This window comes from Tenrec ecaudatus, chromosome 10 (assembly GCF_050624435.1).
Source record: "Tenrec ecaudatus isolate mTenEca1 chromosome 10, mTenEca1.hap1, whole genome shotgun sequence".
Taxonomy (NCBI): Eukaryota; Metazoa; Chordata; class Mammalia; order Afrosoricida; family Tenrecidae; genus Tenrec; species Tenrec ecaudatus.
In genome coordinates, this window is record NC_134539.1 from 34,691,315 (window position 1) to 34,708,971 (window position 17,657).

General features: G+C 47.0%; 1 protein-coding gene across 5 annotated transcripts in view; it reads right to left on the bottom strand.

The window, feature by feature from the left end:
• ZBTB5 (zinc finger and BTB domain containing 5) overlaps positions 1-5,394 on the bottom strand; it is a 32,092-nt gene extending 26,698 nt beyond the window's left edge. The window contains exon 1 of one of the 5 annotated variants that reach the window (XM_075560171.1): positions 5,239-5,394. Coding sequence is in view for 2 of the 5 variants with exons in the window: in XM_075560165.1 (XP_075416280.1) it covers positions 4,754-4,875 (122 nt within the window). In the remaining 3 variants the exon portion in view is untranslated. The other 4 variants (XM_075560168.1, XM_075560167.1, XM_075560165.1 and 1 more) reach the window with 4 other exon arrangements.
• Positions 5,395-17,657: the final 12,263 nt, after the last annotated feature.

Consider the following 17,657-nt stretch of genomic DNA (forward strand, 5'->3'; position numbering starts at 1 on the left):
ACACACAACCTTGTTTTACACCAACAAAATTTGAGTACATTTTTCTAGTTTCCTAACTGACTAAAAATGAACAAGAACAAATGTAGAACGAGGGCAAGGGCTGCTGTTTAACTGAGGCACACCAACAGCTGCAAAAAGAGACAGATGACCCACTTAGGGACCAAGCAAATACAAGGATCAGAGACTCAGCAGCTTGTAGCCTTTTAAGAGGACGTTGCACACATAGCCAAGGACATCTGTCTTAACTACCCAGTGCTATTATAGCAGATATGCCACACGTGAATGGGCTTTAACCAACAGAAATGTATTCTTTCAGGGAGGAGGCCTGAAGTTCAAATTCAGAGCGCCAAATTCTAGGGGATGGCTTTCTCTCTGTCTTCTACTTTGGAAGGAGTACAGCTGGAGTGTTCTCAGGAGTGAGGATGGGAAGACTGTGTAATGTACTTTGGACAAGTTATCAGGAGGGACCAGCCCCTACAGGACAGTGTGTTTGATAAAACAGAAGACCACTAAAAAAGAGTAAGACCCTCAGCAAGATAAATCGACAAAGTGGCTGCAACTGGGGGCTCAAACAAAGGTGTCCAGCACAGGACAAACAAAGGACCAGGCAGGTTTCTTTATGTTGTACATGAGTGCATTGTGAGGGAGAACATATTGGTGGTGCCTAACAATAATCCAGTACCGGGACACTGGGTTCAAATAATGTGCTGTCTGCTCTTGGCAGTTCTGATGTTCCTTCTCTCTGCTTGCTTCTCCTTTTCCCTCTAATAAAAGGTGATGCAGGCCACAGCACAGGGAAACTCCCTTGTATGAGATCAGGGCTGTGACCTGAGTAAAGGGCCCTGCATCCTCCTGTAAATCCCTTACATCATCAGGGCTGATCACACCAGGAGGGATAATTACATCAACACATAGCCACCACATTACATCATTACATAGTTGCCAAACCACTGAGAATCAGGGTCCAGCCAAGCAGACACATACTGGAACGGACATGGATGAAGTCACACACACACACACACACACACACACACACACACACACACTTCAATAATCCAGGGCAACATCGCAACATCCCATGTGAGTGCTTATGTACTTGGTATACACAGTGGCTTCAAAAAATTCATGGAACAGATCTATTATACTTTAACTCTATTTTCCCATGAACTTTTTGAAGCCCCTCACATAAACACGTTCAGTGCTTTCTGCATTCAGGTTAAGTGCTACATACAAATCTATGACACAGTCCTAACTACCACAGATGCTTGCTGGAGAGAAGACCTAGAACAAATAAGCACAGTACCAAGTGGAAAGCAGTAAGTACCACAGGAGGCAAAGTGCAGTCAGGGGCTCAGAGGAAACAAAGGTTCTCCCCAGCTTTATGGTGACAGAGCAGCAGAGCTGGGTCTTCGTTTGGATTTGTTGTTAGGTGATTCATAGCAGTTTGGATTTAGATCATCATCATCCACTAAGTAAGATGTCCCAGAAAAATCAATCCCACCATGTGGTATTCATCAACATGAAAAAACAAGGGAAGCAATTCATTCTAGTCATTTTCAACACAAGTTGAAATAAAGCATTTGCAAACCTGTATCATCAAGTACACAAAACAGCAGTCTCCTAAGAATTCACATCCAAAAAGCAAGTCTAACACTTAGCTATTTTAAGTTAAAAACACAAAAAAACCTTCATGTTTTCCATTATTTAAGGAAAACATCCCTTGCAACAGGCTTCCTTTCAATAGCAAAGAGCCTTCAAAATACAAAGGCAATTTTGGAAAAATCAGTAAAGTCTGAATTAATATAGTACTATGACAGTGATTCTGGGGTTTAGTTGTTGTTTGCGAAGTGTTTACTTGCACCAAATTTCATTAACTCTAAGATGCCAGTGGTTATAAAACGTGTTATCTCATGCAACACTAGGAAAGAAACAAGTTGCCAACTAATCTAATTTAACACATCCAGTCTTCAAAGGGAATAAAATGTGCTTTGGAATTAACGAAATTCTGAAAGTTTACATACATCATTTGACTCTGCTGGAAGACTGGAAAGCAAGTATCTGTGGATAAAACAATCTGGGGCAAAAAGAATCGATCCTCATATCACAACGAAGCCTGTTTTCTGTAAATTCCTAATCTGACTGAGCTGTCAAAATAACAATTCAAAGCTTTTAGCAAACATGTAAGTAATCAAATGAAATCCAAACACAAACCCCACTCCTGCCCATTGAGTAGATTCTGACTCACAGCAGCCCTCAAGGACAGAGTGGGACTGCTCCACAGGATTTCTGAGACTATAAATCCTAACTGGAGCAGACAGCCCTGTCTTTTTACTGTAGTGACTGGTGGGTTCAAACTACCAACCTTGAAGTTAACAGCCCTGTACTTAACTAGCTCATGCCACCAAAGGTGTTAACAAAATTAAAGGCATGCCAAAAATTATAAGTTGAGATTAAAAGCCACTATTCAGAGATGAAAACTGTAAAGATCAATAGTTCATCCAGAAACAGCTGGTCTGTTCGCATGAGCTCATTTCATGCTTAGACAAAACAAGCCGTATTATGTTACATTCCATCCCACCTGCTGCAAACAAAACTGGCTCTGCAAGAGCACATATTTGCAAAATACTACTAAGTACAATAAAAGTAAAATCATACCCTCAAAACTGAGGGGAAATGTATTTGATTACAAATTATGAGTCAGAATCTATTCTGTGGTAATAAGTTTGTGTTTTGAGTTTATATACATTTAAGAAAAAAATGTTGAACGCTAACATAGACTTATTACTGGGCTATTGTTTTTTTTCTCCTTTCCAGAGAATCTGCTGCAGATCCAAAATCCGGTGTCAACACTGCAGCAAACTTTGTCACATCATACTGAACACAAAAGTATTTTTAAGTCATCCACATTGAAGAGCTCTCTATAATTTATGAAAGAGTCTGTAAAATCCAGGCTGTTGTTTTTATGTGCCTTTGAGTGGTTTCCAACTCACAGGAACCCTATAGAACAGAACTACCTCCAAGGTTTCCTAGGCAGTAATCTTTCCTCTCACCGTGAGCAATGGGGATGTTAACTTCAAGGTGAGTGGTTCAAAACCCCCAGCAGCTCCAAGGAAGAAAGCTGAGGCTCTCTACTCCCACAGATTTAGTCTCAGAAACCCTACCTAAGATCAGAGTGGTTAGCCATGTAACTTTTAAAAAACTGACAGTCTTGTCACAGTCTCTTTTGAAAGCACTAACTTTCCAAATTTAGTGGGGGGAAATTCTTCACTATGGGCTTTTTCTGAAAATCTTATTACTTTTGGAATTTTGCTAACACACAGATGCCCCATTAAAGAGAAAAAAAAATCCCATTGTTTTTCTCCAAATCTGATTACTTTTTAGAATTTTGCTAAGATAGACACCTCAATTAACCAGAATCTAGTTTGCCAGCATCCCCAGCTAGTTGTTCTCTTCATGTGTTGTTTGAAACAACTTTTAGGAAGAAAGAAGGCTTATCTTGACCTCTGTTCTCTTCAAAAGTTTCTCTCCATTGGTTGAACCAAACCCTTGGGCCTAGACAGGCCTCCAGGCAGTTAATCTCTATCTCCAAAGCCAAACTCACTGCCATGGGTTGAAGCCAGTTCTACCCAGTTGGACAGGGTACAACTGCCCCCTCTGAGTTTCAGAGACTGTCACTCTTTTCAGTAGTGGAAGACTCATCTGTCTCGCTAGTCTTAACTGGAAGGTCACCAGCTGGCTGTGGAGGCCAGGGCAGTCCACTCAAGTTTGTTAGATTCCCACAGGACGTTATAGCAACGGTGGGAACAGAACTTTGGACTAGTTCATTCCGGTTCCACCCCCTGCTAAGAATTTGCCTTTCCACTGCAGGTAGAGAGAATCAGAACTACTTTTTAACGAGGTCACTTGGAGTGGAAATGCGACTTCTCCCCAGGAAGCTGAACTAGAATGAACCCGGGGGAAGCCTGAGTGGGAGCTCTTCTCCCGGGCTTATGCCTAAAATTCTTTTCAGCCTTCTTTCCCCATCTGGTCTCTTCCCTTCCCACTCTTTTAGCTGACTGCCAACCACTCTCGCTTGCCACGCAAATCACAAGACTATAAGCAAATAAAAAACCAAGCCCACTGCCATCGAGTTGTTAAGGATTCCGAGCAGCAAGAGCAAGTTCTTGGGAACAAGGGAGAGGCACTCAGCCCACTTGTTTTCTCATCTAAGACACAATAGGCCTTACAAGGGTAACAAATCAGGGATGAGGAAGGCACAGCAGTCTCTTCAATCTCTTTAAAAAAACCACCACCACCACCCCCCCACACACAAAAACAATTGAAAAGGATACTAACATTTGTCTCGAAGGTGGAGGGGTTTCCCATCTCTGCATTCACCTCAACCAGAACTGAAAATTCACCAGCGCTGACTTAAAGGCTTTCCCTACAAAGGCTCCTCCAAATTAAGTACCTTTAGAATTTGTCTTCTACTCAGAAGTTAACTTTTACAGTCCCCTCCAGGGCGCTGGGAGGCAAGCTGGCTTAATAATAAATAGGCTTTTTGAGAGGAAAAAGCCCTTCGACCTCCCTCATTCACCACGTCTTTATTTTCGGATTCCCATACATGCCCGTCTGTCCTCCACGCAAGGGGTAGGGGTGGGGCGGCTGTAGGTCCCATCCATGGCCTACAGCTTGCAGCACGGGTCCAGAATCGGTGGGCATCCATGACCCGACGCACTTGAGCCCTCTGACAAGTTGAGGCGGTCCGAAATACCTTCCAGGGTCGGCCACCGCTCCCCGCTCCCGGGGCGGCTTGGGGCCTCGCTCTGCCGAAAGGAAACCTCGTCGCTCAAGACAACGAGACCCAGGATGGGGCCCAGGGAGACACCGACCCATCCCACACCGCCGCAGACCTGCTACTCGCCCCGCCGGGGGGCCCTTCCCACTGCACCCCGGGGTCGTCGGCCGCCAACCGGGAGATCGGCGGGGGCGCGGGCCCCCGCCCCACCGCGCAGACAGACAGCTCGGCGTCGGGACACGGGGGACGCCTGCGCAGAAACACCAGCCTCTCACCCGCCGGGCCCCTCCGCTCCGAAGGGTAACAATACCGCCTCGGAAAGACTCGCAGGGTGGGCTCGGGGCACCCCTAAGCGTCTGCGCGCTCCTCCACGCCTCGGCGCGATCCTGCTCCACAGTCCCGGCGAGGCGAGCGCGCCCGCCCGCGCGCCGCCGCCGCCCGCGCTGACAGACTCGCCTCACCTGAGCCCCGGGCTCCGCCCCCCTTCTCCACCGCTGGAGGAAGCGGCCACCCCTCGCCGACCGGACCCGACAGGCTGGGAAAAGCGGAGACCGTCCAGACTGGCGTCTCCGTGGTGGGATTTCCTCCCGGTTCCTCCCACCACCACCCCGCCCACCCCGCCCCCGGACCACCAGCTGCTTCAGCCGGTTCGCCGCCGCACTCTGAGAACTCCGCGGCGGGGCCAACAGTAAACGGAAGTGACGCAATGCGAGCTCGCCTACTCCGCGCCATTCCTCCACTCCTTCAGCCAAGCCTGAACCAGTCAGCACGGGAGAGGGCGGGGCCAGGGAGGAGTGCAGCCTGCCCGCGCGCGGAAGCCGGAGGCATTTACTCGGCCAGCCGATAAACTGACCAATCCCTGGTCCCAGGAGTCTCGCTGTGTTTACTACCGACCGAACCTGTAAGCGCCTTGGCCAATCACCGTTCTCCTTACAATACGTACCACTGTTATCAAACGCCTTTTAAGGCGGGACTTATCACTCAGAGGCTTGAGGGTTGGATTATGGAAAATCGACTTGTACCTCAGCCAATCAAAACCCGTTGTAGTCGAGGGCTGGGGTTTTCCGCCCACTTTGGCCAATCGCAATCACGACTGCCTTTTTTTTTTTTTTTGAGTCCACGAGGCGGGCCTTTGCGTAGCGTGCCTTGCCATTGGCTGGTCTTGAGGAATTCTCCCCGCCCTGCCCCCGCCCCCCGACCCTCCATTGACCCTGCACTTCACGTCTGAAGTGAGTTCTTTCGTGGAAGTCAGACGCTCCTGGGTGGAGACAAGAGTTTCCACTTCTTAGCATCTGTGAAAAATAAAGTGGCAAGAAGCTGTCTAAGTTTAGTTAGGCCGAAATGCAGACTAAACTTGCCAAGCTAAAAAAGCTGTCCGTCTGGTGGCGAGTCAGGGCCAACCCCGGCAAGGTGGCACGAAACACTAGCTCCAGGCGAGTCTGGCACTTCACTTTACATCCGTAGGGCACATCAGCACCAGATTTATAATCATTTAAAATACAAACAAAAAGCCCTGCAGAAGTTGAGACATCCCAACGCCGCGGTTTAGGGCAAGGGAGGGTCGTGGGCAGCTGGGCGGCTCCCGGGCCCTGCGGAAGAACGGCCGCCCGCTCAGGCCCCGTGCCCCGAGCTGCAGAAGGCAGCTTCTGCTTCCTGCCGAGAAAGAATACCCGAGGGCACCCCTCTCTGGTAGGAGCTCCCTGGGAGCTCTGCGTTGCTCGGGAGACAAAGGCAGGCTGGAGAAGGTGACTGGATTTTATTAAAAAGGAAACGAAACGCTTGCCTTAAGTTATCCAATGATCACAGCTGATACCCCTTCAGAAGTGACGCGTTCGAAATGCTGCCCTTTGGGATGTTGTTTTTGCTTTAAGCTTCGCACTAAGTTCTGTTCGTTGTCGTCGGCGGAGTACTTATCCCTTGTTGGACTGTGAGCAGTTCGAAGACACCTGCAGCTCCCGGGACAAAGACGAGGTGTTCTCCCACAAAGAGTTACAGTCTCGGAAACCACAGGCGCACTTCGACCCTGTCTTCCTCTCTGGCAGCTGAGGAGTCGGAATCGGCTCGATGGCAGAGTTGACACAGGTTACACATTTTATTATTTAGACAGTAAAACAATGAAAATGCGGACTGCTGACAATGAGAGGCCCTTCACACGTGGCCCTTACTGTGATGCTGTGAGCTAGATAGTGCTCTCAAGTTTAGTTGGCAAACGATATACTCATTACTGAGGAAACTGAAAAAATGGGCACCTTCTTATGTTATTGGCAAGAGGATCACTGAGGCTCAGTTGGGAACTATTGGACAGTATCAAATTTTAAATGCACTAGTAGTTTCCTTCTAGTTGACCTTCCCACATGCGCCCTCCTACCCACCCAGTAATATTTTCTTCTAAAATACCAAACCCTTGGAGTCGATTCCAAATCACAACTCTATATTCACTGCCATTGAGTCTATGCTGACTCAGCAACCCAATAGGACAGAGTGAAACTGCCCTGTGGGTTTCCAAAGCTGGAATCTATAGAAGCAGATTGCCCATCTCCCACCACATCCTAGGTTTGAGCACTGGGCTAACCAAAAGGTCAGTGGGGGGGGGGGGCATGTGGCAATCTTCATGGTTAATATTCTTGGATAAATAGTCTAAATGCTACTTGGAAACTAGATTGTGTAGATCCGTGGTTCTGCACCTGCGGGTCACGACCCCTTTGAGGGTGGAACAACCCTTTCACAGTGGCCGCCAGCTTCATAACAGTAGCAAAATGACAGCGATGAAGTAGCATTGAAAATAATGTTATGGTTGGGGGTCACCACCACATGAGGAACTGTATGAAAGGGTCGCGGCATTAGGAAGGTTGAGAACCACTGCTGTAGATGCTCTGTTAGCTAGTTTCCTAATGAGTGGCTTACTCCTTCTCTGTTCCACATGGAGTCGTTATTCATTAGGTTTGCTTTCTACAAGGTATGAATCTGATATTTGGGGTAACAGAGAGTGAAACTTTACAAAGTCAGACAGTACGTTTCAGAACTCACAAAGCTGGTAGACTGTGATAGTTAGCTTTTGTGTCCACCATATGGCTGGGCCAAGATTCTTGGTGGTTTAATAGTTAAAACCTAGTAACCCCCCAGGACCTGATCTAACAGAATATTTATAGCCAATCTGTTGTAAAAAGATTAGGGTTGAATTCAATACCCTTACTCAGGTCACAGCTCTGGCAAAATCAAATGAAAGGAAATTTCCTTGGGGAAGCTGCTGCTTTCAACGTAAGTGATCCCTTTGGAAAAGCCTGCTTGTTGTTGGGTTTGGGTCCTGCATCTTGGCTCATAGACCGCCAGTTCTTTGGACAAGAGCCAATGGCCTGCTGTGGGACACTGAGGACCAGAAAGAGAGTATATGCAGACAAAATTAAGAAGCCTGGGAGGCCAGGATTCTGGTGGAGGGAGGCCTTTGCATCTGTGACTTGGAGAAGAATCCCAGTCACATTCTCTGGACTAAAAATCATCCCCACTATATCCTCCCATAATGGTGCTACCTTAATGAAACCTCTTACAAACACATGGCTGATCATTATGCGGCCGGCAGCCCTTTTCTATAGGAGCAGACATGCTTCTCTTGTTCTCCCTGCTTCAGAGGTGGTCAACTCCCTTCTGCGGGGCCCCAGTACTAGTATTAGGTTTCTCCCCCAATGAGCTCAGGGACCTCGAGAGTGAAGACACTGACCACCTGGCTACATATGTGACTTGCTGTGATTGAAGGGACTTGCACTTCCCAAGACTATATAAGCCTTTTAGAGAAGATATTCACGCCCCCTCTCTCTTTTTCATGGAAGAAGTGAGCACCCTAAACTTTTGTGTCTTTTCATTCTTTCCCTTCAGTGGGTCATTCCATAGGACCCTCTTGGCTAGCCCCACAGCCTGACATACTCAAAATTGCCATCAGGACATTCTACTCTCTACAGGAATAGAAAGTTTCCTTGTAGCGAACAAGGTGGCTTCGAACTACTGACCTTACAGTTAGCAGCCCAGCACCTAACCACTACTCCACTAGGGCTCTGCCATATTGCCTGCCAATATTAGGAGTCATCAGTGATGGGCCATTTTACCTCCTGATCTTGGATTTATGCCCTTCTGCAGTCTCCAGCCTTTGATATTTTCTACAGATCTTGGGTTCGTCAGCTGCTGCAGCTCCCTAAGCCAGAAGTTTCCACATAACATCTGGCCCATGGTCTTGGAACCTTCCTAGACTGGGACTTGCTGGATTCCACCACTGTGTGAGCCATTTTCTTAATATAAGTTTCTGTACAGCGACATATAGAAACATATTACAATACATCTGCTGCACAGACTTCTTTCGAGTACTGATGAGCAAAGGTGTTATTATGGGGACGAAGGTGCGCCTGGCCCAGGCCATAGTATTCCCCACTGCATCGTGCACATGTGAAAGTAAGACACTGCATTAGGAAGGCAGTAAAAGAATAGATGAGTTTGAATTGCTGGAGAAGAATAGTGGAAGTACCATGGACTGCTAAAAGGACAAACCGATCTGTATTGGAAGACATCAGTAAGGCCAGAGTGCTCCTTAGTGCCAAGGATGGCGACACTGTATCTCACATACTTTGGACATATTGTCAGGAGAGACCGGTCCCTGGAGAAGGACCTCATGTTTGTAAGTGGAGGAGTGGAGAAAAGAGGAAGGCTCTAGACAAGATGGACTGACATAGTGGCTGCAACCACGGGCTCAGGCATAGGGACAATGGTGAGGCTGGCCTAGGACCGCACAGTGTTTCATTCTGTTGTGCAGAGGGTCGCTTTGGGGTGGAACTGACTTGATGGCAACTAAACAACAACCTATAGAAACATAAGTAACAGCTGTTTCTTCTCCTGTGAACCCAGCCGGAAGAAAGATACATTCAAGTTCAGACCAATGAAGCATGATTAATTTTTTTAAGAACTTTTTTCTTCCTTTTCAATTCTTTTAAAAGAAATTTGGCTGTGTAGCACCAAAATACATGGAAGCACGCTGTTGGAAGGTTCTTACATTGTATGCGAAATAGTAGTTTATCATCTGAAGATACACTGAAATTTTTTAATAAATCATTTTATTGGGGTTCATACAACTCATCACAATACATACATGCATACATCAGTTGAGTAAAGCACCCTTATACATTCATTGCCCTCATCATTCTCAAAATTCACCTTCCACTCGGGTTCCTGGAATCAGCTCATTTTCCTTTTTTCCCCTTCCCCCTCCCTCCCCGCTCTCCCGTCCCTCATGAATCCTTAATAATTTATAAATTATTATTTTATCTTATCTTACACTCACCAGCGTCTCCCCTCACCCACCTTCTTGTTGCCCATTCCCCAGAGAGGAGGATACATGTAGATACCCGAGATCGGTTCTCCCTTTCTACACCCCCTTCCCTCCCGGTGTCGCCACTCTCACCGCTGGTCCTGAGGGGTTCATCCGTCCTAGATTCCCTGTGTTTCCAGATCCCTACTGCACCGCTGTGCATCCTCTGGTCTAACCCAGTCCACAAGGCAGAATTGGGATCATGATAATTGGGGGGGGGGGGAAGCGTTCAAGAACTAGAGGAAGGTTTTGAGTTTCATTGTTGCTACACTGAACCCTGAGTGACTCATCTCCTCCCCACTACCCCTCTGCAAGGGATGTACAGCTGTCTACAGATGGGCATTGGGTCCCCATCACGCACTCCCCTCATTCACAGTGATGTGATCCCCCTCCCCGCCTTTGTTGTTTGAAACCTGGTCCCCTCGGTCCTTCATGATTACACATGTTGGTGTGCTGGGTCCATGTGGGCTTTGTTGTTTCTGGGATATACTGAAATTTTAAAGATACCTGTGTAAACCCTACAAGTCAAATATTTTTTGTAAAGAGCCAGAGAGTAAATATTTGCGGCATACAAAGTTCACTAAAATGTGATGTGTTGCAGTGAAGATTTGGGAAAGGCCTCACTGGTCCATTAGAGGGCTGACTGTGTAAACTCTGTGGCCAAAATGGATACAAAGTAGAATATAACACCATATACATATGTTTATCGATTGAATTGTGTCCCTGCCCCCCCAAAATGTGTCCACTTTGCTGGGCTATGATTCTCATTCATTCGGCAGTTATGTAGCAATGAAATGTGGCAGCTATATAATAGCAGTTATTTTATAATATGAACTGCTGTGATTCATCAATCAGTCGTAAAGGGATTAGAACCTTAAAATGTCCCACTGCCATCAAGTTCATGGCAACTCATAGCAACCCAGTAGAGCAGGATAGAACTACCCCTGTGAGTTTCCAAGACGGTCACTTTAAAAAAATCATTTTATTGGGAGCTCGTACAATACTTATCACAATTCATACATACATCCATTGTGTCAAGCACATTTGCACATTTGTTGCCATCATCATTCTCAAAACATTTCCTTTCTACTTGAGCCCTTGGTATCAGCTCATTTTCCCCCTCCCTCCCCACGCCCTCCTCCCTCATGAACTCTTGATAATTTATAAATTATTATTTTGTCATCTTACACAGTCTGACATCTCCCTTCACTCTTCTGTTGTCCATCCTCCAGGGAGGTTATATGTAGATCCTTGTAATCAGTTCCCCCTTTCTACCCCACCTTCCCTCCACCCTCCCGGCTTCATCACTCTCACCACTGGTTCTGAAGGGGTCATCTGTCCTGGATTCCCTGTGTTTCCAGTTCCTACGTGTACCAATGTACATTCTCTGGTCTAGCCAGGTTTGTAAGGTAGAATTGGGATCATGATAGTGGAGGGAGGATACATTTAAGAACTAGAGGAAAGTTGTATGTTTCATCATTGCTATCCTGCACCCTGACTGGCTTGTCTCCTCCCCATGACCCTTCAGTAAGGGGGTATCCAGTTACCTACAGATGGGCTTTGAGTCTCCACTCTGCACTCCCCCTCATTCACAATGATATAATTTTTTGTTCTTTGGTGCCAGATCCCTGATCCCCTCAACATCTCTTGGTCACACAGGCCAGTGTGCTTCTTTCATGTGGGCTTTGTTGCTTCTAAGCTAGATGGCCGCTTGTTTGTCTAAAAGCCTTTAAGACCCAAGACACTATATCTTTTGATAGCTGGGCACCATCACCTTTTTTCCACATTTGCTTATGCACCCATTTATCTTCAGTGATAATATCAGGAAGGTGGGCACCCACTGATATTTTTTGTTCTTTGATATCTGATAGCTGGTCCCTTCTACACTTCATGATCACACAGGATGGTGTACTTCTTCCATGTGGGCTTTGATGCTTCTGAGCTGGATGGCTGCTTGTATACGTGCAAGCCTTTAAGACCCCAGATGCTATATCTTTTGATAGCCAGGCTCCATCAACTTTCTTCACCACATTTGCTTATGTACACACTTGTCTTCAGAGATCATGTGAGGAAGGTATGCATCATGGAATCCCAATTGGATAGAGCAAAGTGTTCTTGCATTGAGTAAGTACTTGAGTGGAGGTCCAATGTCTATCTGCTGCCTTAATACTAAACCTATAAATATATGCACAAAGGTCTATTTCTCCACCATCCTATATATGTACATGCCTGTATTTAGACCTCTATATGTACCCTTTGTCTCCTAGTTCTTTCCTCTATTTCCTTTTACTTTCCTCTTGTCCCACTATCATGCTCAGCCTTCATTTGGATTTCAGCAATTTCTTTCGGTTACATTGCACTTGCCGAATCCCTACCAGGCCTCTCACACCCTCCTTGTCGCTTTTAGGATCACTTGTTGCTCCCTTGTCCCTGGGTTTGTTAACACCACTTCCTTTTGCCCCACCTTCCCCTCTCCCATGTCCCCCCAGAACCATCAGCTCTGTTATTTTCTCCTAGAGATTTTTTATCCCACCTATCTTATCTAGATAGACCTGCAGAGATAATAATATGTGTAAAAAACAAGACAGAACAAATCAACAAGTGTAATCCCTTAGCATTTGATCTCCCTTTTGACCCATTTTAAGGTTGCTCCACCCGCCACCACCACCCTCCCCCGCCATTTGCTCTGGCGCATGCTGTTAGTGTTTTGCTGCTGCGGTGTCTTGGGGTCAGACTGGGTCAATCCCAACACTGAGTCTCCAGTGTTATCTCCCGTAGGGCCATGAGTCAGCAAGGGATGTTGTGTCTCATAGTGGGATCAGCCATATGGTCCACTCTGTGTATTGGCTATTTGGAGCAGGGATATTGTCCTCCAAGCCTGTGGGCCAGGATGTGCGCCACTCTCTTTCCTCACCATTCATTTGCGCCAGTGTGCTCTGACCAGGCATGTCCTTCTCCCCTAGTTGCGGCTTCAGTACTGTCCTCTAAAGTAAATTCTTGGGGGAAGGGGCAGTGGTCCACATAGCTGGTATAGGGGACAGTCACTTTTTATAGGAGCAATTAGTCCTATATTTCTCCCAAGGAGCAGCTGGTGGTTTCAAACTACCAACTTTGCAGTTAGCAACCTTATGCACAACCATTACAGCACCAGGACGGATCCCTAAAAGGATTAGAGTGGGAAACATTATCCTTACTCAGGTCACAGAACCAACAGAAACACCCTAAATTTAGACTTCTCGCGCTCCAAACGGTGGGAGAATAAATTTCTGTTTGTTAAAGACAGCCACACGTGGTACCTCAGTTATTGTAGCCTAGGTAACCAAGCCAAATTACAGAGAAAGACTAGCGGGCGAGCTTGTCTTTAGGCAGCGGAGATCCTGGGCTACTCTAGCAGTATTCTTTTTACATTTCTGTATGCTCCTAGTATTTGACATTGGATATGCATTAGCTCAATCATTTTTTAATATAGAAACGTTAGGGGGAAAGGAGGCTAAATGAACAAGATGAGTCTCACAAGATTCAATGCAAGAGGTTTCCACAAAACTAGTGTGGGTGCAGCCGAGTAGAAGCAAAGCCAGGCATTGTTCTTGCCTGTGAGCCCCACATCAACTGCGTGGGCAGTGTGGATGCCGGGGTCAGTGCCCACGTGGGTTTCACTGGGAGAGGCCGGGGACGGAGATGGGGAAGGGGACAGGCGCACAGCCCCTCCGTTCCCTGCAGCACCCCCCCGGGCTGGAGCGTGCCTCAGTGTGGGTGCCTGGCGTGAGCAGGATCAGGAATGCTCGTGTGTCCCTAGAAACTTCTGTGTGTGGAGGTGCTGGAGGCAGTTGTTGAGGCGAGAGAGTGAATAGCAGACCAAGTGGTAAGTAATCAGGCTTTTGAAGGGCTGGTTTCCAGCGGTTTCGCATGGCCCGAGAGAGAACTAGGACTACAGGAGGAAGGACAGAATAATTTCTGCTCCGTGTAACGTAAAGAACCCACCCAAGATGCAAAGTGACTTATCAGGCACAGTGGTTTTGCAGTGGGCCGCCCTCACTGCAGTCAGCTGTTGGAAACCACCAGCCCGTTCTAGAGAGAAAGAGGCGGCTGTCGACTCTGGTTAAGAGTTACAGGCTCAGACTCCCACCGGGCAGTTTGACCCTGTCCTGTAGGGTCGCTAGGAGTTAGAATTGATTCGATGGCAATGTTTGTTTGTTTTTGGTGGGGGGCAGAGGAGTCACCCAGGTACATGGTGTGCATGCAAGATCAGCCTCTGGGATGTGAAGAAAGAGGGACAGACAAAAGGGGAAATAGGAGAGTAACACAAACACAGAAAAACGGAGGCAGAGGAAGAAAGAAGGACAAAGAAAGAAAAGGCAGAAAACAGCAGTTTTGAGACCGCAGGTGAGTCCATGCGTCCAAACACTGGAATCTGATCTTTCCAAGTCTTCATCAGCAATATCCTAAATTACCAGCAGATGGCGGTGGTACCACAGGAAAAGACTGTGGCTTGGGGTGGGGGCGCTCCCCACATCCCCCTCCACAAAACTCAACTTTTCCTTGGAGTAAGGACGAACTCCAGAGGTCTCTTAAGTTGCATTGTCAGATTTGCAGACAAACATTTTACAGCAAATCCTGCCCATTTCCCATGGGTCTACTATTATCCATGATACTATGCCATGAGTCAGAATTTACTTGACAGAAAGGTTTGGCTGCGTTACCAATCGGGAGGAAGGTACTATCGCTTTTTGCATTGTGGCCACTGGCTGCATGGACCCCCTTATGTGCAAATGCAGGTGTACAGATATGGAATGGGCGTTTCAAAGATGGCCAGACAACTAAACAGCACAGGGTCTGTTCTAATGCCCTTACCAGCCCCTCACCAGGATCACTTTCCTTTCCCTGAGAGATTCCCTGAGGGGGTGGTACTCTTCACTCTTCCGTCTACATCCCGTCTCAGACTTGAACCACCAAGATGTGCCAACGGGGACGAGAGTTTATTTTGCCAACCTGGCTGATAAACACATGTGGGGTTAATTGAAGGGCAGAGAGATAAATGGCTCAGTGAGCCTCGACTTTCTAGTTCTCGGGTCTCTTGCTCTCTGATGGTCGGACCTGGGTGCAGCTGCCTTAGCCAGTTCCCTGCTCCAGCTGGCAAGGCTCACTTCCTGTAAGACATCCTTGAGGAGAAGCCACATGGACCTACCCTGATGCAGCCCTGGGTGCTGGAGCAGCCGTGTGGAGACCCTGCCAGCGCTGAGATGCTTACATGCTGATTCTGCTTTCCTCCTGCAGTCTGCATCATTGTGTGTGTTTTGTGGATGGAGGAGGACGCTGTGAATTGGTGTTGGACATATGGATTAATGTTGGACTTAGGGCTTGGGCAACACTGGGTTGGGATGTTTTCTTGATGTGCACTTAATCTTTATATAAAACTCTCTTATGCATGAGTTTCTGTGGATTTCTTTCTCTAAAGCACCCAGACTTGCACAGCAGGTATGGGGCCGCCATGAGCCTAACAACCACCACAACCAGAGCCATACAATTATCTAACACTGCTCCCCAAACCAGGCAGACTGATTTGACATTTCTGACCCGCTTTGGGTGATGTCAGCACAGGGACCACACCTTGCGTCCCAAAGACACAGCATGCATCCTTCCATACGGAGGGGCCAGGGCACTTCTCTCAAGCATGACAATGACTTTTGGTAGCCCCTGCTGCCACAGTCACTCATTCCCTGTGGTTTAGCTGCTCGTGCTGTCGTTCCACCGCACGACGTTTCCAGACTCTCCTATGTGCAAATCCTTTGCTGCTTCATATCAACTATCTGTGAGTTTCAGTCCCTCTGCTAGGTCCTGGGATTAGTACTGACTCAGACCCATTCCTTACCTGGTCATTCATTCATGTGATCTTTACCAAGGTTCTACCATGTTCCAGGCACCATGCCAGGAGTTGGAGAGGCAGCCATGCACAAGACAGGCATAAATCTTTTTATAGTTTAACCCCAACTTTATTATTCTGGTTTTAGTCTTTGTTGTAGCCCCAAGTAAATTTAGGGAGGGAAAGGTCAGTGGGGAAGACAAATAGATCATTAAGCTCACCTTCATCATCTTGCTTTCCCCTTCCTGAATAAATCAATATAAAAGCCACTAAGTGGGGTCAAGCAAAGATAGGCTTCCACTTGTTGGGGTGGGGAGGGGGTAGGAGGAGCCTGCATTGGTCAAGAAAAGCCGGGGTGGAGGAGCCTGCGGAGTAGGACAGGGCAGCCCTGTGGGAGGATGGCTGGATAAAGGGTGTCTGAGCCCCAGCTAAGAGAGAAGAGCACTGGGCCAGAGGAGCAACCTGGGCGGGGTTATCAGAGTCTGAGCAGCATAGAGAGAATTCTGTGGCTACTGGCCAGATCAGGATAATATGATCGTAATGCCTCAACATTCAGGGTGTGGGAACCTGAACGGACTAAGTTGGGCACAGATGTCAGCTAGTGGAGTTGGTGCCGACAGGAGATGATTACCTACAGGAAGTCGATCAAATATGTGCATCTAGAACCAGGTTTCTCACCCTCAGAGAAGGGTGGCACAAGTATGCGGGCAAAGGGAATTGGAATGAACCTGTATGGTGTTGGATAGGAATCAGAGGCCAGGGCAAAATGGCTGAATCTATATTTGCAGCATATAGATAGAGCTAGAAATAAATATACTTGTAAGCATGCACGCATACATATATTTACTAATTTGGTCAACCAAGAGAGCTCAGGAGCTGTGACACCCAAAATACAGGGCACATTTAGCACACAGCTCTTTGATGGGGACATGGCAAAAGGACACAGAGCCATCTGGAAGGGATTCCCCACGGCCCAATCTGGGACAGTTTCAACACAAATAAGTAACCAAAGCGGCAAATAAATTCTAATCTACTTAATAAAATAGGAACCAACAAGTCCATTCTGATATCACTGAAAAGGTGATGAATGGGTTTCTTACTTAGTCTCTAAGTGCCTCCTTCAAAATATTTATTACTTACAAAGGGAAAAAGATTAACTTCACAGTGGGGAAGACTAGTTGACACTACTTTTAGAGGCTTAATATTACAAACAGTGGAGCAAATTGAAATTATATGTCACCTGATAGGACACAAGAAGAACACCTTATCCAACCTGTAACAATTTGGCCAAAAAAATACATAATCTGAAACTAACCATTTGGAAACATCAGACAAACCCACATGGAATGACCTTTTACAAATAATTTGCCTGTAATCAGTATAATAGTCAAAGAAAGACTAAAGGGCTGTTTCAGATCATAAGAAACTGAAGAACTACAGCAATTAAATACAACACGTGATTCTGCACAGGATCCTTTTGCTGTAAACAACTATTGGGCTGAACGGTGCATTTAAATGGGGTGTGAGGTTTGTCTGGTGGCCCAGTAGGTTACCATAGTTAGGCAGCTAACCGCAGTCACATCAGTGTGGCCCCCAGAGAACGAGTTACAGCTTGGAAACCCAGGCAGTTGTACTCGGTCCTCTCTACGAGTGGACATCCACTCGCTGACAGC